Consider the following 22,553-nt stretch of genomic DNA (forward strand, 5'->3'; position numbering starts at 1 on the left):
AAAAGGAGCATTGCTGGCTGCTGCCACAGAATGTTCTGTGGATGTACTGAGCAAACAAGTACTGAGGTTTAAGTGTGTGTAAGTGAACGGGGTAGAGAAGTGTCAGGAAAGTTCACTGACTCAGCAATTGACTGCTGAGTTCGCACTCAATTGCTGGGAAGATGAAAGTTGGGAAAAATTTCTAGCAGTTGGGGGTGAAGTGGGGGTCAAGAGGTCATTCTAGGCAGAGGCCCTGCCTGAGCACAGGCACTAGAGCGGTAAAAGAAGTCTTCAGTAGTACCCATTATGTTCACAGCACCTAGCACAGTTCCCAGAACAGAATGTGTGTTAATGGATATTTGTTTACTTGAATCCAAGCGTCCTTTGGGGGAGTCACCGAAGGTATCTAGTTAAGAAGGTGTATCTAAACCATGCTTTAGAGAAACTGAATTGTCTGTGATGTACATGAGATAAACTGAAAGGAGAGCAATGAAGATGATGAGTTGGAAGGCTGTTTTTTTTTTTTTTTTTTAAAGATTTTATTTATTTTTTAGAGAGCGAGCGAGAGCGAAACAGCATGAGAGGAGAGAGGGTCAGAGGGAGAAGCAGGCTCCCCGCTGAGCCGGGACACCGATGTGGGACTCGATCCCAGGACCCTGGGATCATGACCTGAGCCAAAGGCAGACGCTTAACCATCTGAGCCACCCAGGCGCTCCTGGAAGGCTGTTTTAAGGAGCCACATCAGAAGTGATAAAAACCTACTGAGGAGTGACTGCTAATGGGTACAGAGTTTTTTGGGGGAGGTGATGAAAATGTTCTCAAAATTGATTTTGATGACAGTTGAACACCGTGTGAATATGCTTTTAAACCATTTAAGTGTATATTTTAAATAGGTAAGTTGTATGGTATGTGAGTTTTCTCTCAAGCTGTGAAAAAAAAGTGCTGAAAACCTGAACTGATATGAGGGTGGGTGAGGGTGGAAGCAAAAAGGTTGGAGCTGGTGTTACAAGAGCTTTAAGCCTGAGCAACTGATAGAACAGTAGTGCCATTAATAGAGAAACTGGACAGAGATTTTGCCAAAAAAAAAAAAAAAAAAAGGCTTAGTGAGATGATAAAACCATTAATTACCTGGTAGTACCTAATAATCAGCTGATATTTAAATTTCCTCAATTGGCCAAGTAATGGCTTTTATAGTTGTTTTTTGTTTTTGTTTTTTTTTAAAGTAGGCTCTAAGCCCAAAATGGGGTGTGAAGTCAGGACCCTGAGATCAAGAACTGCATGCTCCACTGACTGAACCAGCCGGTTTTTCAAACCAGGATCATGCATTTGGTTGTTACATCTTTTGTTAGTCTCCTAGTTTTTTTTAATAACGTTGACTTTTTCAAGCATATTCACACAATGGAAATTATTCAGCAATAAAACAAAAAAGGAATAACTGGTATTGTGAAAATTCATCAAAGGAAACCTCATTTAAAATAGAGTCATTGGGGGTGCCTGGCTGGCTCAACTGGAAGAGCATGCCGCTCAGGTCATGAGTTGGAGCCCCAGGTTGGGTGTAGAAATTACAAAAAACAAACAAAAAAACCTTTGAAAATAAACAGGCAGATGAAATGGAGTCAGAAGCCATAAGGGGGTGCTCTCATGCCCTATCAATCTGTCAACTGCTGATCCAGTAAGAAAAGGGGTGGAGGGTGGAGGGTGGGGAGGCATGGCTGGCTCAGTCCTTAGAGCATGAGACTCTTGATCTCCAGGTTGTGAGTTCTATTCCCTCATTGGGTATGGAGATTACTTAAAAATAAAATCTTTAAAATAAAATAAAAATCTTCAAAATTAAAAATAAAATCTAAAGGGGTGCCTGGGTGGTTCAGTTAAGTGTCTGACTCTTGATTTCAGCTGAGTCTTGATCTCAGGGTTGTGAGTTCAAACCCCATGTTGGGCTCCACGCTGGATGTGGAGCCTACTTTAAAAAAAAAAAACAAAAAACTTAAAAATAAAATTTAAAGGGGCACCTGCTGGGGTGCCTGGGTGTTCAGTTGGTTAAGTGTCTGCCTTCTGCTTGGGTCATGACCTCAGAGTCCTAGGATGGAGCCCCGCATCGGGCTCCCAGGGAGCCCAATTCCCCCTCTCCCTCTGCCCTTCCTCCTGCTCATGCACTAAGAAAAACTAAAATCTTTAAAAATAATGATAATAAATAAATGAATAAAGGGGCATAATTGGTTAAAGCATCTGACTCTTGATTTCAGCTGTGGTCAGGATCTTAGGGTCATGGCCTCGAGCCCAGAGTCTGTCTCCATGCTCAGTAGAGTCTGTCTCCATGCTCAGTAGACTCTGCCTAGGATTCTCTTCCTCTCTCTCTGCCCCTCCCCGCTGCACTCACATGCGCACTCTCTCCCAAATTAAATAAATAAATCTTTTTAAAAATACAAAATGAAAATTTATTTTTTTATTTTAGATTTTATTTTTTTAAGATTTTATTTGTTTGCAAGAGAGAGAATGAGAGACAGAGAGCATGAGAGGGAGGAGGGTCAGAGGGAGAAGCAGACTCCCTGCTGAGCAGGGAGCCCGATGTGGGACTCGATCCCGGGACTCCAGGATCATGACCTGAGCCAAAGGCAGCTGCCTAACCAACTGAGCCACCCAGGTGCCCTGAAAATTTTTTTTAAAAGTTAATTTTTCAAAATAACCAGGAGCTAAGACTAAATTTTCCAAAGCATGTTTCATGGACTATTAGTCCCATGAAGTATTAAAAGATGTTCCTTGTATTCAAATAATATTGGGAAACACTGAATATTATTTTGTCTCCTTTTGAGGATTTACCACACATTTAAGCATATGAAAGGCTCCTAAGAGTAGTGCAGTAAAAAAAAACTTGTATAAATTTGTTTATATAAGCATTCCAAATATAATCCAATACTTCTTCCTACAAATTTAATACCTATTAATATTCTGTAAAACTAGTATTCTGTCTACCAAATCTACTCATAAAAAAGGAAATATAAATAAAAACAGAAGTGGGAAAGGGTACTCAATAACTGAGAGAGTTTATCAGAAAATTTAAAAGAATGTCAGTATGAAAATTTTAATCACAGAAATGGCAATCTCATAAATTTCAACTTAGTAAGTTTACCACCTCTATGACTTAGGTAAATTTTTTAAAATATATAATTTATAAAAATAGACTCATAGTATAAAACTTAACAGAGCAAAAACCATAGAAATCACTATTTTTCTACAGTTCATAAAAAATTATCAGCACAGAAAATTTAATAGAAAAGCTTTTACCTTAAAGAACAAATAATTTCCATACTATATAACTTCACAGATATAAACAAAAGGAATGAAAAAAAAGTATGGAAAAGGAAACCCCCTCTTGCCTACAAAAATAGCACAGAAAGAGAAAACCACAGCCTAATCATTAGTAAATAAGGATTCAAAAATAAAATATTAGAAAACCAAATTTTAAGAGACTATGAAAGAAAAACCCATAACGATCAACTAGTTTAATCAAGAAATGCAAAGATTAGTCACTTAAGTTCTTCTCAACAGACAACAAAAAATAATGCACTTGAAACTGAACACCTATTTTTCTTTAAAGATTTTATTTATTTATTTGAGAGAGAGAAAGAGAGAGCACATGAAGGGGGAGGGTCAGAGGAAGAAGCAGACTCCATGCTTCGCAGGGAGCCTGACGTGGGACTCAATCCTGGGACTCCAGGATCATGACCTGAGCTGACGAAGGCAGACGCTTAACTGACTGAGCCACCCTAGAGCCCCTGTACACCTATTTCTGATGAAGAGAAAACCTTTATAAATTAAGCTTAGATGAATATTAACACAACAAATATTTTATAGCAACAGGTACATCATATGTAATAAAACACTGGAAGTATTCCCATTAAAATCAGAAACACTATTTTAGATGCTCTGGTTACAGCAAAAGGCCATGAGATACAGCTGTCAGAAATTCTAATCACAAATTATGACTGCCTCCCTTGAAAATCCAATAGAATCAACTGATAATGTATCATGAAAATTCAGTGAAGTGATTAAAAATAAATTACCACAAACTCAAAAGTTGCTACTTATAGATTGAAAACATGGGGAAACAATATTCCATAACAGCAACAAAAACATCAACTATCTACAGTACTTAAAATGAAATAGGAACAATATGAAGAAAATTTTTTAAATCATACCTGAGAAAAATAAAGACTTGAAAAAAAACCCAAAGATATATCTTGAATCAATTTAACTGTGTAACTAACATGAAAATAAATGTGGGAATTACAGCTACAGAAAAAGTATAGGTGTTATACACATTTGATATAATTAATAAATTATAAATATCTAATATAATTGGTATTTGATCATTGATATAATTAATAAAAGTCCTGAAGTGAAAAGAGAATTAGTAATGTTCTATTTGTTGACCTGATTGGCTACATGGTATTCTTTTTACAATAACTCCATTAAATGGTTCATATATACTTTTGTGTACTTTTCTCTATGTATCTTTCATAAGCTGAAAAAAGTCAAACGAAACAGAACAAAAAACCAAAAAACCTTCCAATGGATGAGTTTAATAGGAGTAGAGAGAAATACTGACAGGGAAGACAGAACGGATGAAATTACCTAGACTGCAACCTAAAGACAGAAAAAGTGAAAGAGAGGTCAAAATGCATAGAGAACATTGTGAGAAGATCTAACATACATCTAATGGGAGTTCAGACAGGAAGGAGCAAGGGAATAAAGGAGATGATGAATAAGAACTTGATAATAACAACAATTCAAAGATTCATGAAACCTCAAAAAAAAAAAGAAGAAGAAAATCTATACCTTAAAACTACAGAATGCCAGGGGCACCTGGGTGGCTCAGTCATTAAGCTACTGCCTTCAGCTCAGGTCATGATCCCAGAGTCCTGGGATCAAGCCCCACATCGGGCTCCCTGCTCGGCGGGAGGCCTGCTTCTCCCTCTCCCACTTCCCCTGCTTGTGTTCCCTCTCGCGCTGTCTCTCTGTCAAATAAGTAAATAAAATCTTTAAAAACAAACAAACAAACAAAAAAAAACCTAGAGAATACCAAAATCTGAAAGGCAGTCAAAGAGGAGAGACAGGTAATCTTCAAAGAAGTGACAAACTGACTGCTAGCTTATCAACAGCAACAATGAAAGTCAGAATCTAGTGAAATGAGTTCCTCAATATGCTGTAAGAAAGTATCTGTAAATCTAGCAAAAATATCTTTCACTTTGGAGCAACTGGAATTTTCATACATTGCTGATGGGAATATAAAACCATAATCCCCACATTTATTTTTATTTTAGTTACACAGTTAAATAGATTCAGTGCTCATTTGTACTGAACCTGAGAAGAGTTGTGCAATTTCTTATAAAAATAAACATATGACCCCTATGACCCAGCAATTCCATTACTAGGTATTTACAAGAGAAATGAAACCTAATGTAAAAAACATACAGACCTATACTGGGGTTAAGAGCAGCTTTAATTCATAACAGCCAAAAACTGGAAACCCAAATGTCCATCTATTGGTGAACAGATAAATAAATTGGGGTAGTATACTCACTCATACACCAAACTACTACCCAGCAATAAAAGGGTACAAATTGTTATATGCAATAACATGAAAGCAAGGCACAAAAGAGTACCAACTATATTATTCCACTTATATGACGCTCTAGAACAGGCAAAACTAATTATAGTGATAAATATCAGATCAATAGTTGCTTCAGGCAAGGAGTGAGAAAAGAAATGACTACAAATGACTACATGAAGGAATTTTCTGGACTGATGCATACGTTCTATATTTTGATTAGGGTGGTGGTTACACAGGTATACACATTTGTCAAAACTCATCAAACTGTACATTTAAAATGTGTGCATTTTATTGTATGTAAGTTATACGTCAATTAAATTGCCCTTTAAAATATCTTTCAAGATCAAGGGGAAAATAGAAATATTTTGATATTAACAAAAACTGAGAATAAGTTTTTACCTCTAGAAGATACTCATTGAGGTAACTTCTAAATTACATTCTTCAGATAAAAAGAAAGTGATTTAAATTGGGAGGTCTGAACCAAAAGAAGGAAAGGACAGCAAAAACAGTAGCAAAGACATGAGTATATAAACAAATGCTAACTTTAGAAAAGTTAAAAAATAGAATTAAACTAAATATAAAAACAGGATGTAACACAGAAAGGGATGACTGGAATTAAAGTGTTCTAAGATTCTTTTGTCCCTTAAGAGGAAAATAAAGGTAATTATTCACTGTGGATTTTGTGGAGATAAGTATGCATGTTAAAATTTCTAGGGAAACTACTAAAATAGTAGAAATAGAGCATATAATAAGGAAGGGAAGAAAGAAGTAGAAATAGAGCATATAATAAGGAAAGGAAGAAAGGAGAGGGACACAGAGGGAAGAGGGAGGGAGAGGGGTAGAGAAAGAGAGAGAAACCAATCAATACAAAAAGTGACAAGGAGATAAAAAAGAAACAAATAGGACAAAGCAAGATGGTTAAACATAATAAATGAATTATGAAGTAGTTGTTCTTGGCAAATTAGCATGGGTTGCTGGCTCCCTCTCTCAAAATCAGTCTGAAAAAGACACAGAATTAAGAGAAAAACAGGAATTCCAGAAACCTAACAAATAGAAGCACAAAAAAAACAGTGAGACTTAAGGCTGTCTTAAAACTGGTTTGTGTTATGGAGCTACATGGCGAAAGCCATTGGGGCAAAGTGCAGCCTGAGGTAGCAGTGGGAGGATAGAATGGATTAAAAAATCTTATTTTTAGTCTTATTCTTGCCTCTCTCATCTTTACTGTGGAACAGTCATTTCTTGCCCCTCCCCTCTAGACATCAGCTAGTGTCCATAGATAAATACCAGCGCAATGGAGAAATCCTGTTGGCTGAGGAGCTAAAAATGGTTGTGGACTGACCAACTGCCTTCATGGATTCAACTTTCCATCCCTTCCCCACCCAAACTGTATGGAGACAGCCTCCCTCTAACTCCACTAAGGTACACAGATCAGTTTCTGTGGTTTATTTCTTTGAAAACAAGTAATATACATGTGCGCATTACTGCTTCTCAAATCCTTTAACATCTCTATTAGAACAGGCTTATAGAGAAACATAAGAACTTTAAAAAATTTCCAATCTTCAAATATTTAGAGAAGTAGGATGTTGAAAATGGATGCAGTAAAGTTGAGAATTTATCTTTAAAATACATTTAGTTTGGGGCGCCTGGGTGGCTTAGTCGTTAAGCGTCTGCCTTTGGCTCAGGTCATGATCCCAGGGTCCTGAGATGGAGCCCCACATCAGGCTCCCTGCTCAGCGGGAAGCCTGCTTCTCCCTCTCCCACTCCCCCTGCTTGTGTTCCCTCTCTCGCTGTGTCTCTCTGTCAAATAAATAAATAAAATCTTTAAAAAAATAAATAAATAAAAATAAACAAATAAATAAAATACATTTAGTTTATGTTCTTCCAGATCCATATAACTTTGGATAATCAAGCTAAGAATCTTTTAAAATATTGTTCTATTGCTTTTAATTTTTAAATTAAAGATCAATGGCCCAAATGCCTCTTTACCTTAAGAGATGAGCTAATAATAATAGTGGTTGTCCATTTTATTTTTTCTTTTCTGCCATTTTCAGCCATCTGTCTGTGTCTGGATCAACCCAGCTTCTTCTAATAGTGCCACAATCTGATAAAAAGAAACAGCAAACAGGACAATGTAGAAACGTCTAGTGAATGAAAATTAAAGACAGAAATGAAACTAGGTTAATGGAGACACTCTAACGAATATTTGAAAGTTAAAATTTGAAACTGAAAAATATCTGTCTTGTTATACATTGAGCTTATTCAATACCATGCTTCCGATTGCAATACTATGCTTCCTACTGTTAAAAAGGAGACAGAACACCCAAAATGGAGTCATTTGTGCTAAACCCCACATCAGTAAACCAAAGCTTAATATCTAACCTAACTACATTTTCAACCCCTTTGAATGTATGTAACCTTTAACCAGTCAACACCAAATTACCTGGTCAGCACTAGTGAAATAAATAATCCACCCAATAAATCCCTTCCTTTCCCCTCAGGAAGGCAATCTTGCCTGAAACAATGCATTCTTTGCAAATAATTTCTTTTTTCCACCTGCCTTTAAAAACCCCCTTTTCTACAGTTTGGTGGAGCTCCTTTCCCTTGCTAATTGGGATGTTGCCCAATTCATGATTCACTGAATGAAGCCAATCTGATTTTTAAATTTACTCGGTTGAATTTTTGTTATTTAACTCTATTAACAATTACTAAAAGCAATGGTTCCCATTTCAGGGCACTAACTACATGAAAGAAGACTTGTGTCAAGAACTGTGAAAGGCCTATGGTTTTACTGTATTTGCAAGCTAAAAAAAAAGTTAGCCTGCCACAGTTTAATGGATTTAACAAAAGACATAAGACTCTTGGATCAGAGGACAAAGAATGTTTTTTTTTACTTGTTTTTTTACTCACAGCAAGAGAAGTAACCTCATTCTCTCTCTTTTTTAAAGATTTATTGTTTTAGAGGAGAGAGAACACAGGTGGAGGGGAACAAGGAGAGAGAATCTCAAGCGGACTCCCCAGTGAGTGCAGAGCCCAAAGTGGGGCTCAATCTCACAACCCTGAGGTCATGACCCGAGCCAAAATCAAGAGTCAAATGCTTGAATGACTGAGCTACCCAGGCACCCCAGGATCCTCATTCTCTTGCAGCAATTCCTCAAATCCAATTCCCACACGGTTATGGGGAAAAGGCTAGGTAATATCAGCAGAAACAGTGAGGTGTATTATAGGAAAGGAACCCTGAGCTTAGGAATCCCTAATTTTTATAATGGGCTGCAACCAAACCTGCCCTGTGCTCTAGAGGAAAATACTATCTCTAACCTACAAAACTATTCACTACACATCCTTGAAAAGATAGTTGAGGGGTGGGGCCAGTATATGTGTATTTCTGTTGGTGCTGTTAATGCCTGTCTAGGGACCATACTTTTAAGAACTGCTGCACTAAAGGAAGGAAGAGTTTTCTGGGCGAGAACAACACAAAGTACTGTACACATTGGCAAACACCAAGTACTGTACACACTGGCAACCAGATAATAAAAGAAAATGATATAAGAAAATTTCAAAAACATCAGTGTGCTGAAGTTTAAAGTACAGGGGCGCCTGGGTGGCTCAGTCGTTAAGCATCTGCCCTCAGCTCAGGTCATGATCCCAGAGTCCTGGGATCGAGCCCTGTGTCGGGCTCTCTGCTCATCGGAAAGCCTGCTTCTCCCTCTCCTACTCCCCCTGCTTGTGTTCCCTTTCTCACTGTGTGTCTCTGTCAAATAAATAAAATCTTAAAAAAAAAAAAAAAAAAGTTTAAAGTACAGTTGTCTGAGGTGGGTGGGAGAAAAGGTAAAAATTAATTACTGTAATTCTAGTAGCATTCAAATGAGTATCACTGTGGTCTAAATTTGGCACTTTTCTGATTATTATGGACACTGACACTCTTAAGCCACGTTTCCATTTCTGTCAAATGGGTATGTCTTTTGTCCATTTTTCTATTAGATTTTCCTTTTCTTTTTCTCATTTGTAGAATTTCCTTATATATTCTAGACATTAATTTTTGTCAACTATTTGTATTTTCTCCCAGTTTAGACTTGCCCTTTCCCCTTCTTTATATTATATGATACACAACTTAAAATTTTCAATATTGTCAAATTTACCAATGTTTTCATTTATTCTCAGTGCTTTTTATTTAAGAAATCTTCTCTACCCAGAAGTCACAGATATTCTCTTTCATTGTCTTCTAAATTTTTAGTTTGATCTTTCACATTTAAGTCTTTAATTCATCTAGAATTTTGTATAGAGTCTGAAGTAGGGATCCAATTTCATTTTCTAAAAATATGGCTACCTAGTTGTCCCAACACTATTTAGTAGTCTTTTCTCCCCCTCATTATTTGCAATGCAATGTCACCTTAGTGACACATTGTTTTTACATATTCATAGGTCTACTTCTGGGTTCTATATTCTATTCCATTGTTCAGTTTAATTATTCCCAAGTCAATGTCATGCTGTTTTTAATTTTTATAGTTTTATAAAAACTCTTGATTTCTATAGGGGAAGTCTCGATATCTTACTCTTCTTTTTCAGTAGTGCTATATGTGTTCTTGGGTCTTTTTTCTTCCCTCTAAATTTTATTTTATTTTTTTAAAAGATTTTATTTATTTAGAGAAAGATCACAAGTTGGGGGAGGGACAGAGGACAGAGAGCATCTCAAGCAGAGCCCGACATGGGGCTCGATCTCATGACCTGAGTCAAAACACTTAACCGACTGAGCCACCCAGGCTCACCACCCCCCATAAATTTTAAAATCATCATGTCAGTTGCTTTAAAACTAGAAGTGCAGGGCGCCTGGGTGGCTCAGATGGTTAAGCGTCTGCCTTCGGCTCAGGTCATGATCCCAGGGTCCTGGGATCGAGTCCCACATCGGGTTCCCTGCTCCTTGGGAACCTGCTTCTCCCTCTGCCTCTCTCTCTGTCTCTCATGAATAAATAAATAAAATCTTTAAAAAATATAAAATAAAATAAAATAAAATAAAATAAAATTAGAGGTGCATTTACCTATAAAACAATTTGGAAAAAACTAAATTCTTTATGAAACTGAGTCTTTCCATTTATTAATATGGTATATCTTTCCATATATTTAGGACTTATACTCAAGTGTTTTCATTTAATATCTGTCATAAACTATTTCCTTATGTATTTTTAGGAAATATGTAAAGGCTATATAATTTCTGTTGTATGGATTTGCCACCCTTTATTTGACCCTTATGTAGGAAAGGAAAATAATTTTCCTTTTACCCTTATGAGTTCTTGGCTGAGATCCCCTATAATGAAAGACAGATTAACAAGAGAAAAACAAACCATTTTATTAACATGTATACCTGACATATACATGGAAGATAACCAGAAAAAAAAGGAGTTAATTCCTTGAGAGAGCCTAAGCCACCACCTTAAATACCATCTTCAGATAAAGACAAAAGAAAGTTGTTATGGGAGAGGCCAGTATTGGGAAGGTACCAGGAAAAACACAGTAAACAAGAGTAAGGTTTGTTATGCAGATTTAAGTCAGTGCCATCTTTAAGTCTCTTGTGATTTAGTCACCCTTCTCTTCCTGATACAGAGAGGAAGATACTTAAAAATGGAGGCTTTCTTCAAAAGTGTGAATGTACCTTACAAAAGGGTAACTCCTATTCTGCTTCAGAGCTTCTCCTATGTCTGTATTTCTTAAAATAATCAGCTCAAAATAATCCTTATGTCAAATAGGCATATTCTGCTACCCTTCAATTATCTCTGGTAATTTACAATGGACATATGATGTGGTCCCAAACTTTTCCAATTATAAATAATTAGCAATAACATGGAGTTATCTTGCAAAACCACAAATATCATATTCCTCCCCAATTAAAATCCTTTAATGATTCACCATGGCCTACTCAAGGTGTACAAATTCTTCCTTTTCAGGCTCATGTCCTACCATTCCTTAACGTAACACATGTGCTCTAGCTATTCTGAAGAACCTATAGTCCTAAACAAGAAATGCTTTTTCACACCTCATCTCTATATATTCTGAATAAAATTCCCCTCACTTTCTTGTCAATTCCTATTTTTTAAAATTAGCAGTTTGTGTGTTACTTCCTCTAAAAAACTCTCCCTGTTCTCCATAGGCAATCAGGACTTCCCTCTTCTGTGGACCTATAGTAGCCCAAGCATATCTGTTAAATTATTCATTAATATAGTTAAATTTGTTTACATAGTTGTATTCTCAGTGAAGAGACTTCTCACTGGAGGCTCCTCAAGGAGAGGAACCATGTTTTATTCATCTTTGTATTCCCAATGCCTAGCACAGTGCCTGGCACTTTTGCTAAATATAAACAGTAGTCCAGAAGTCAGAAGCAAAATAAAGGTTACTGCAAGCTGGGAACAAATAAGGTAAGTCCTGGATGACTGCCATTAACAGTGGAAGGGTTTTGCCATGTGTCTTTATATGGATCAAGCTAGCTTAAAAGGCACCATCCTCACAATGTCAGTCTTTCTTCCCAGTAAACAAGGCAGGGTTTGCTGAGTTTACCTGGTGAGACTCTGAGTATTCTGGGATCAGATTCTTAGGAATAGACTGAAGTCACATGAACTCCTCTCCTGGGTCATACCTACCCTCTCACTGTATCTGACATGCAGCTAGCAAAGGCATCAACAAGAGCTCAGCATATCTATCATGAACTCTAGTTCTCTGTATCAGGTTGATCAAAGGGCAGGGGGGTAAAAGAATGTGGGGGGATTTTATAAGTAAATATATGTGGCAGGTGTGTAGATGAACCAATCACTTTCACCTTACGAAGTAAGGAAGCCAAAGTATTCTACCATGATCTAGCTGATGATCTGTTGGGTGATGGGCAGTGACAAATAAATGTGGATATGTTAGGCAATAAACAATGCTTTCAAAAACTATGCTATGAATACAGATCTGTGGTTAGTGTACAAGTGGCAAAGTAACCTGTGGAGGCAGAAGAATTCTTAAATTCTTAAGTGGTAATGAATAAACTTAGATTCTACAGAGGCTGTGTTCTTGGTGAGAGCTTTTCCTATTACCAAAATCTCATGATGATCAGAGTCCCTTGAATAAACAGAATGATATGTAGTCAGAAGTGAATTAAATGGCTTTCTGGGTCTTTACCCTGAGCACATGTCATAGTTCATAATAAATATACAAATAGAATTACATGCTTACAAAACATCTTGTTGAAGAAACATTTTGAAGAGGATGTACTGACCTGACTTGGTGGCAAAATAGCAAGAAGCAAATGGCCATTGGGAAAGTAGGTACCTGGTACTCCATCTATGATACTTCAGAATCATCCCTGAAGAACTCTGTAAATAGTTGCCAAATGCTTATTCTTGCCTAAAAGAAGGCCAATTAGATGCAAAGTTGTTTTAAACTATAAGAAGTATATGGGGTTGAGTTCCATGAGTTGCAGCAGAGTCTAGTCAGGAATAAAAGAGAAAAAAAACCTGCATGCATAGTTAAATGTATAAAAATAAATTTCCAAACACATTTAAAAGAAAAAAATAAATAAAAGAGAAAGATGCAATTCAAAAGCCAGGGGGATCAAATATAAAGACTAATTCTAGAAACAGAATGAAGGTTCCTGTCACTGAGTTTAGTTTAGTGTCTGGTGAAAGGTAAAGAAGCAAAAATATCTTAGCAACAAGAAAAACTGTATTAGAATATTGGTGGTGTATCAGGGGTGGGGGGAGGGGTAGAACTGCAAAAGACAAAATGGGTGCTTATGGCTTTTATGATTCAGTGAGGATGTGGAGTTTATGTGGAATCTATGCCAAATATAAGGCATACATTCAGACCTTTTGGTAGAAGATCCATAGTACAGTAGAGAAAATACAACGGGAGTTAGACCAGGGTTCTAGTCTTAATACTGTAATCACTCAATGTCTTTAAGCCTATTTTCACACATATAATTACATACAATGAGACGAATAATACTGGCTTGCCTATACCTCAGAGTCATTCAGAAAATCAAATGACGTAATACAAATATATTATCATCATTATATACTTTAGTCAATCCTTTCAACCAAAACAAAACAATAAACTATTTTCACAAGACTTTTGGTACTTTTTTCAAACGTTCCAACACAAATAATCCCTCAGTTACATTTTTCTCCCTAGAGATCCCTTCCCATTCCTGCAGATAAAAATATAAACTGGGTATTTCTCTGATTCATTAGCTGTCATCCTGGGACTTCCCAGCATCTCTCTCCTGTGTTAGAGCCATGTTTCCCTTTCCTTGACTTATTCTTTTGTTTCACTGAAGCATTCTTTAGTAGTTCCCTTAAAAAGAGTATGCACGGCAAATAAATAATATAAAGACATAGATGTATTTTGAGCCCTTGCATGTCTGAAAATCTTTATCCTATTTGATTGATATTTATAAATATATGTATATGTGTGTATTTATATATGTTTGTGCCTATATATCCTATTAGATATGTTTTCTTTCAGAACTTTATAAATATTACTGTTTTCTAGACAACCAATGTAGCTGTGGACAGATTATGTTGATTCCTATTCCTACTGTGTAAGTGACTTATTTTTCATTTGTTTTCTCCAGAAGCTTTTTTGGTACCTTAATGTTTAGCATCTTTCCTAATCTCTAGTGTTCTGAAATTTCACAACAATGTGTCTTTGGGTAGATCTTTTTACCAGCATTGTACTAAGTACTCAGCAAGAACTTTTAATCTGGATACTCATGTTCTTCAATTCTAGAAAACTATTTTGTAATACTTATTTAATATTCCCAATATTTTTTTTTTTTTTTTGCAACTGCTATTAACTGGGTATTAGATCTCATAGCTTGATCTTAGTCTTCTACTGTTTTCATTTTTTTGGGGGGGGGGGGTCATTTTCCAGGTGATTTTTCCTAACTAGCTCTAAAGGTTTTTTCTTAACCTTTTTTTTTTACTGGTTGCCCTAGAGTGTACAATATACATTTACATCCAATCCAAGTTTATTTTCAAATAACAGTATACCACTTCATTAATAGTACAAGTCTCTTATAACAAAAAATATTCCTAAGTCCTCCATCCTATCCCTTATGTCATTGCTGTCATTCTTTTCACTTTTACACAAGCTATAACCATCAAATACATTGTTGTTACTATTATCTCGAACAAGCTTTTATCTGTTAGATGAATGAGGAATAAGAGAAATACGTTTTTTACTTTCACTTATTCCTTCTCTATTGTTCTCCCTTTCTTCACATAGATCTGAGTTTCTGACACTATCATTTCCCTTCTCTCAAGAAATTTTTTTTAGGTTGTACAATGTGTTATTTTATTTTAATTTTTTAAGGTTTTGTGCATATTCCAGTTAGTTAACATATAGTTAACTAACATATAACTCTCAAGAAATTCTTAACGTTTCTTATAAAACAGATCAACTGGCAACCAATCTTTCAATTTCTGCTTATCTGAGAAAATCTTTATTTCTCTTTCACTTTGAAGGAGGACACAGCAAGACAGAGAATTCCAGGTTAGTGGTTTTATTCTCTCAGTATTTTACTCCACTCTGCTTGCTTGCATGGTTTACATGCAATTACATCCAAGATCAGGGTGCCATCCCAGATGGGTTCTGGTGAGAACTTTCGTCCTAGTTTGCAGACAGTTGGCCACCTTTTTACTGTGTCCTCACATGGCACAGAGTGTGATAGCACCAGCAAGCTCTGGTGTAATGTAATTCGTATCTTTGCTCCTCTTATAGATAAGGTGGTTTCTATCAAGATATTTTATCTTTGATTTTCTGTAGTTTGAGTATGATATGTCTAGGTGGGGTTTGGTTTTTTGGGGGTTTTGTTGTTGTTGTTGTTTTGGCAATTATCATCCTTGGTGTTCCCTGAGATTCCTGGATCTGTGGTTTGGTGTCTGGCATTAATTTGGGGAAACGGAAATTCTTAGTCACTGCTTCAAGTATTTGTTCTGTTCTTTTCTCTTTCTTCTCTTTTTGATATTCACATTACACATAAGTTACACTTCTTGTAATTGTTCCACAGTCCTTGGATATTTTGCTCAGTTTTTTTCAGTATTTTTTTCTCTTTGCGTTTCACTTTTGGAAGTTTCTATTAGCATATCCTCAAGCTCAGAAATTCTTTCCTCAGCTGTGTCAATTCTATTAATGAGTCCATCAGATGCATTCTTCCTTTCTGTTACATTCTTTTATTTCCAACACTTTTTTTATTCTTTCTTACTATTTCCATCTCTCTGCTTACACTACCCATCTGTTCTTGTTATATTGTCTACTTTTTCCATTACAGCCTCCCACATATCAGTTACAGTCTAAACTCCTAGTCTGATAATTCCAACATCCCTGCTATATCTGGACCTCTGGTGCTGTCTCCTCAAATTATGTTTTCTCCCTTTTAGTATGCCTTATAGTTTTTTGTTGAAAGCCTAACATGACCTACTTGGTAAAAGAAACTCTGGTATACACAGGCCTTTGATGACATGGTGGTAAGGTCTAAGGGGAGGAGAAGGATTCTACAGTCCTATTATTAGGTCTCAGTCTTTTCAGGAGCCTGCAATGCTGAGCTGTGAATTTCACCAGTGTTTCTCAGATTTTTCCCCTGCTTAGGTGGGACGGGATGCCTCCAGGCAGCTAAAGCTGGGTATTTCCCTTGGCCCATGTTGATTAGTCTATGATAAAATACCAACAGGGGTAGGTTCTGGTAAAATTTTTTATTTTTTTGGGGGGGAGAAAGAGAGTCTTAAGCAGCTCCACGCCCAGTGCAGGGCCCAAGGCAGGGCTTGATCTCACAACCCTGAGATCATGACCTAATCCGAAATCAAGAATCAGATGTTTGACCAACTGAACCACCCAGATGCCCCATCTTGAGGGCAGAATTTTTAAGTCAGGATGCTCTCACATATTTCAAAAAAAATTTTTCCCCCCTGCCAGAATCACAAAGGAATTTTTCTTCAATATTCACTGTGAGAACCTGGTAGAGCTCCCAGAGGTGGAACTCATGAAAGTGTGGGGGCCTGCTATGGACTGAATGATGTTCCACCAAAATCATATAATGAAGCCCCAATCCCCCATGTGATGGTATTTCAAAATGGGTCCTTTGGGAGATAATCAGGATTCGATGAGGTGAGGTCAAGAGAGTGCGGCCTTCATGATGGGATCAGTGCCCTTAAAAGAAGAGATGCTACAGCAAAAAGGTGGCCCACTGTCTGCAAGCTAGGAAGAAAGTTCTTGCCAGAAACCACCCAGGATGGCACCCTCATCTTGGGACTTCCAGCCTCCAGAACTATGAGAAAATAAATGGCCATTGTATAAGCCACTCAGTCCACGGGATTTTGCTTTGGCAGTTCACACTAAGACAGGGCCCCCTAATTAGTGGGTCCCCCTACTTATTGACACAGTGCCTCCAGCAATTCTTCACTTACACTTTAGGTTTTCCCATCCCATCCCAGTACTGTACCTGCAGAGGTTTCTGCTTATTGGTTTCTGCTCCATAAGTGATTCTTCGTATCAATCCCTCTGTCTCTACAATTTTGGGTGCAGAAGTTTGCCACGTGACCTCACTTCTCTGACAGATTTGAGTTGTTGATTTTTCAGTTTGTTCAGCTTTTTACTTGTTCCTAATTCCATTACATGCTAGACTAGAAACCAGAAGCCGAGAGTTTTATTTTTAAAATTTTAAACTACCACATATGTATATTTTTGTTACTAGGAGCACTTTCTTATTCTCTGATCATTCTTCTTCATGGCATCTCTTTGTTTTATGAATTCAAGATCTCTCATCTCTCTGAGGTAACTAATTACATTTTTTTAAAGTTTTCTTCCGTTGTCCACATTGCCTCAGTTTTCTACAGATCTCTTTTTTCATTTAATCTAGTTTTCATGTTGGAAGGTTTCCTCAAATGTCTAGTGATCCTTAATTGTCTTTTCTTACTTATGTATTTGTTAATAAAAAATACTTACGTATTTGATATTATAGGGACTATGGACACAACAGTGAACAAAACAAATCTCCACCCTCATGAAGCTTCCATTCTAGTGAGATGATTCCAAAAAAAAAGACAAATATGGGTGATGAGAGAGTGATAGAAGGTAGCAATGTGTGCCATGAAGAAAAATAAATTACAGTACATGGGGAATAAGTGCTGGAGGCTATTGTTATGTAATGTTGGATCGTTACAGAAGACATCTCTTATAAGGTAAGAGATGTGCCCGGTATTCCCAAAGCCATCTTCCCAGATGAATGTCTCCAGAAACAAACCTCCAGCCTTCTCCATCGGAGAACTGTAGGGTGAATTTCCCTGAATGTTCAGAATAGAGAAGAGAACCCAAGGAAGTTCTAACAGATTTGCATATGAACTTTCAAAAATCTTTTCTCCTTCCACACTCTGCTCTTGATGTGCACCAATACCTGATGCTTCCAAGTCCAGTACTCAGCCTCTTGTCCATGAGGCAAAACTCCTCTCTTCTCATTAATTTCTCCCTCTGTAGGCACTTGGATAACTTTCTTTTATAACCAAATTGATTACCATTCCTCTCTGTCTTCCAGTTTCCTCATACTCATTTAAATTTCTCACTTGCTATTTTACTCCTTCTTTGTGTTTGTTAATTAAAAAAAAATCTTTACTATCATTTCAAATGTTTGGAGAAGAAAAGATAAACAGATGGGGTCAATCTGCTATTTTAGACAAGAAGCCTGTGGTATTTTGATTAATTCCTTTTTAATTTCCATTGCCATCACTTATATATACCATCCTTATTCTAAACTCTTCCAAAATTCTCTCAGGTTTCTCACTAAAATACTCCCTCTTATCTCTGCAAATGCAAACTTCTTATCTCAATCTACAAAACCTTCTCAAATATTATCCCACAATTATCTTTCCCTAAATAATAATTATCTTTCCCTAAATAATATCATTAGAAGACTTCCCTTTACTTGTTTGCGATATGAATTCACCTCCTTACTATATTCCCTTAACACTTAGCACAGTGGTGTTTACTAAAGTAGCTGGTCAATGAATTATGTTCCTATAACAGTGATAAGATATGCTGACAATATTAACACTAGGCTTCTAGTAAGAAAAGAAATTATTTTGGTTGTAAGCAACATCTTATACATTTAACTTCTAAGATCCCTCAGTAGGAGAATCCATTTTATAGTGCCAAGTAGAAGTATTAATCTGAAATAATAAGATGTGTATTATAATCCCAAGAGAAAGCACTAAGAAAATAACTAAAAAAGAGTAAAAGAAAAATCAACAGAGAAATTAAAGTGGTAAACTAAAAAATATTCATATATTACAAAAATGGTAGTAAAAAAGGAACAGAGGAACAACAACAAAGACATATAAAGAACAAATAACAAAATGGTAGATTTAATGGTGGTGATGGTTGTACAGCATAGAATATGCTAAAAATCACTGAGATTAAAATTCACTCCAATTCACTTTAAAAATTCATTTTAATTCACTTTAAAATGGTTATTTTGGTCTTATGTGGATTATATCTCTTAAAAAAATTTAAATAGCAGGCATAAATCCAGCCATATTAAATAATTACATTAAATGTGAACAGATAAAATGTTCCAGCCAAAGCAAAATCCACTACATGCTGTCTTAGTTTCAAAGATATAAACAGAATGAAAATCATAAAATAGAAAAAAGATACACCATGCAAACAGTAACCATGAGAGAGCTGGAGTGACTATATTAATAAAAAACAAAATAGACATTAAGAAACATCACTAGAGACAAGGAGAAATGCTTTACAATGATAAAAGACTCAATATGTTAGGGATATATAACAACTAAAATGTATTTCCATCTAACAGAGACCCAAAATACATGAAACAACAGTCATATAAAGTATGTCCTCTAACCACAATAGAATTAAATTAGAAATCAATATAAATAAAAACAAATGCCTTCATGTAAAGAAATTAAACACACACAAGAAATAAATGAGTCAAAAAACTAATCACAATGGAAATCAGACAATATTTTGAACGAATGAAAATAAAAATAAAATATATCAAAATTTATGGGATATAGCTAAAGCAGTATTAGAGGGAAATTTATAACTTTAAAAGACTAAATTTAAAAAGGTCTCAAATTAGCACCTTACTCCATTTTAAAAAACTAGAAAAATTAAACCCAAAGCAATTAGAAAGATTAAAGCAGAAATCAGTAAAACAGAACACAGAAAAACAACAGAGAAAATTAATGAAATAAAAAGTTGGGCCTTTGAAAAGATCAACAAAACTGACATTGAGCTAAACTAACAGAGAGAAACAGAGAGAAGGAGGGAGGGGATATAAACTACCAAATCTGGAATGTAAGAAGGAATATCACTGCCAACCTTTCAGAAGTTAAGATTATAAAGAAATACTATAAACAACTTTGTGTCAACAGATTTGATGACCTATATAAAATGGACACTTTCCTAGAAAGACAAAAATTACCATTAATGAAAAAATAGAAATAAGAGAAATCTAAATACAGGCATACCACAGAGAAAGTGTGAATTTGGTTCTGGACCCACCACAATAAAATATCACAATAACGTAAGTTAAATGAATTTTTTGGCTTCCTGGTGCATATAAAAGTTATATATACTATATTGTATAGTCTGCTAGATGCACAATAGCATTATATCTAAAAAAATACCAATGTACCTACCTTACTTTAAAAATACTTTCTTGCTAAAAATGCTAATCATAATCTGAGCTTTCAGTGAGTTGTAATCTTTTTACTGTAGGAGGGTCTTGCCTCCATGGTGATGGCTGTTGACAAAGGGTGACTGAATGGATAAAAATACAAGACCCATCTATAATGCTGCCTACAAGAGACTCACTTCAGACCTAAAGACAGACTGAGACCATACAGACCCTACAGACTGAGAGTAAAGGGATGGAAAAACATATGCAATCAAAAGCAAAAACAAAACAAAACAAAACAAAAACCCAGACTTTAAAATGAAGACTGTAACAAGAGACAAACGAAAGCATTACATACTGATAAAGGAATCAGTCCAATAGGAGAATATAATTATAAATATCTAGGCACCCAATACAATAACACCTAAATACATAAAGCAAATATTAACAGACATATAGGGAGAAACTGGCAGTAATACAATAATAGGGGACTTTAACACCCTACTTACATCAATGGATAGATCAACCAGACACAAAATCAACAAAGAAACAGTGACTCTGAACAACAAATTAGACCAATGGACCTAACAGATATATACAGAATATGTCATCCCAAAACAGCAGAATATCAAGTTGAATCAGTAATCAAAAAATTCCCAGTGAACAAAAGTCTGGGACTAGAGAGCTTCACAGATTAATTCCACCAAACATTTTAAAAAGAGTTAACAATATTTGTTCTTCTAGTCCATAAGCATGGAATGTTTTTCCATTTCTTTGTGTTGTCTTTAATTTCTTTCATCGGTGTTTTATAGTTTTCAGAGTACAGGTCTTTCACCTCCTTGGTTAGTTTTATTCCTAGGTATCTTATTATTTTTGGTGTAATTGTAAATGGGATTGTTTTCTTAATTTCTTTCTACTGCTTCATTATTGGTGTATAGAAATGCAGGATTTCAGGGGTGCCTGGGTGGCTCAGTTTGTTAAGCAACTGCCTTTGGCTCGGGTCATGATCCTAGAGTCCCGGGATCAAGTCCCACATCAGGCTCCCTGCTCAGATGGTAACATCTTTTACAATAAATAGTATGCAACAGAAGAGTTCGAATTATCAAACAGAGTTCTCCTACATTTTTGTAAGAAGCAACTATTTTTCATTTTCTTAAAGCACAGAAATCACCAAGGTGAGGATATATTGATAATAAGTTTCTATGCACATGGAGAGAAAAAGAGGGTAGCACTAAAGTGAGTTCTTAAAGGAAGAAAGGAAGCCCCAGGAAGCCTTTCTGGACTGAGAATTGAGACAAACTCGGAAGAGCACAATGTTTATCTGGCTTGGCAATCTACCCAGCATGGCTTTGGGAGGTACAGATACTGGGAATTCTCAAATATTAAATCAAAACCTAGAATAAATGGGACCAAGAGTTTTTAGATTTTTAAAAGACTAAAGTATGTGGTATTAAAGGTTATTCTTTAAAAGACTGTGTAGTCATCTTTAGAGCAATATAACAATAATTAAGAGCAAAATTCTATGGTTGGAGTACCTAGATTCAAATCCTGGTCCCTTCATCTACTAGTTATATGCACTTGGGCAAGTCATTTTTACCTCTCTAAACTTCAGCGGTCTTGTTTGTAAAATGCAAGTAACAGTCCTACTTTCATAACACTTCTGTGAGGATTAAATCACATCATGAAGTAGCAATATGGTGTACTGTTTAATAAGTGTGTGGCCTCTAGACAGGCTCCCTGATTTGAATCCTTGGTTCTGCTATCTACTAGTTGTAAATTATTTGATCTTGAGCAAATCACTTAACTTCTCCATACTGCAGTTCCTCATCTGTAAAATGTGGATAATGGGAGTGCCTGGGTGGCTCAGTCTGTTAAGCATCCAACTCTTGATTTCAGCTCAGGTCATGATCTCGGGGTCCTTGGATGGAGTTCCATGTGGGGCTCTGCACACCCAGCAGGGAGCTGCTTAAGGATTCTCTCTCCCCCCTCTCTCTCTGCCCCTCCCCCCACTCATGCTCTGTGTGTCTCTCTCTCAATAAATAAATCTTTTTTTTAAAAAAGAGAATTAATGTATTATTGTGCATAAAGCACTTAAAGGAGTAGAGCACATATGTGAAGTAGTCATTACTGAAATGCACTTTGCAAACAGTAAGCTTCAATAAATGTTAATTACTACTATTAAACAAGAGACATGATACACCTAAAATTGTTATTTCTAAATGTATAATTTTTATTTTTTAAAAAGAGAATGCTTGTGGTCAATGTAGTAAAAGGAGAGCTGGCCCTTGTTTTATAAGTAACAGA

The 22,553-nt window shown here is 36.1% G+C and overlaps 1 protein-coding gene across 1 annotated transcript in view; it reads right to left on the bottom strand.

Moving 5' to 3' along the window:
- Positions 1 to 22,553, bottom strand: part of CUNH1orf146 (chromosome unknown C1orf146 homolog) — a 35,221-nt gene that overhangs the window by 7,370 nt on the left and 5,298 nt on the right. The window contains exon 2 of the mRNA XM_035018039.1: positions 7,577 to 7,691. Coding sequence (XP_034873930.1) covers positions 7,577 to 7,645 — 69 coding nt within the window. The 5' untranslated portion in view covers positions 7,646 to 7,691. The remainder of the gene's footprint in view (positions 1 to 7,576; positions 7,692 to 22,553) is intronic.

The sequence above is a fragment of the Mirounga leonina genome, unplaced genomic scaffold (assembly GCF_011800145.1).
Source record: "Mirounga leonina isolate KUSES-001 unplaced genomic scaffold, KU_Mleo_1.0 Mir_173, whole genome shotgun sequence".
NCBI lineage: Eukaryota > Metazoa > Chordata > Mammalia > Carnivora > Phocidae > Mirounga > Mirounga leonina.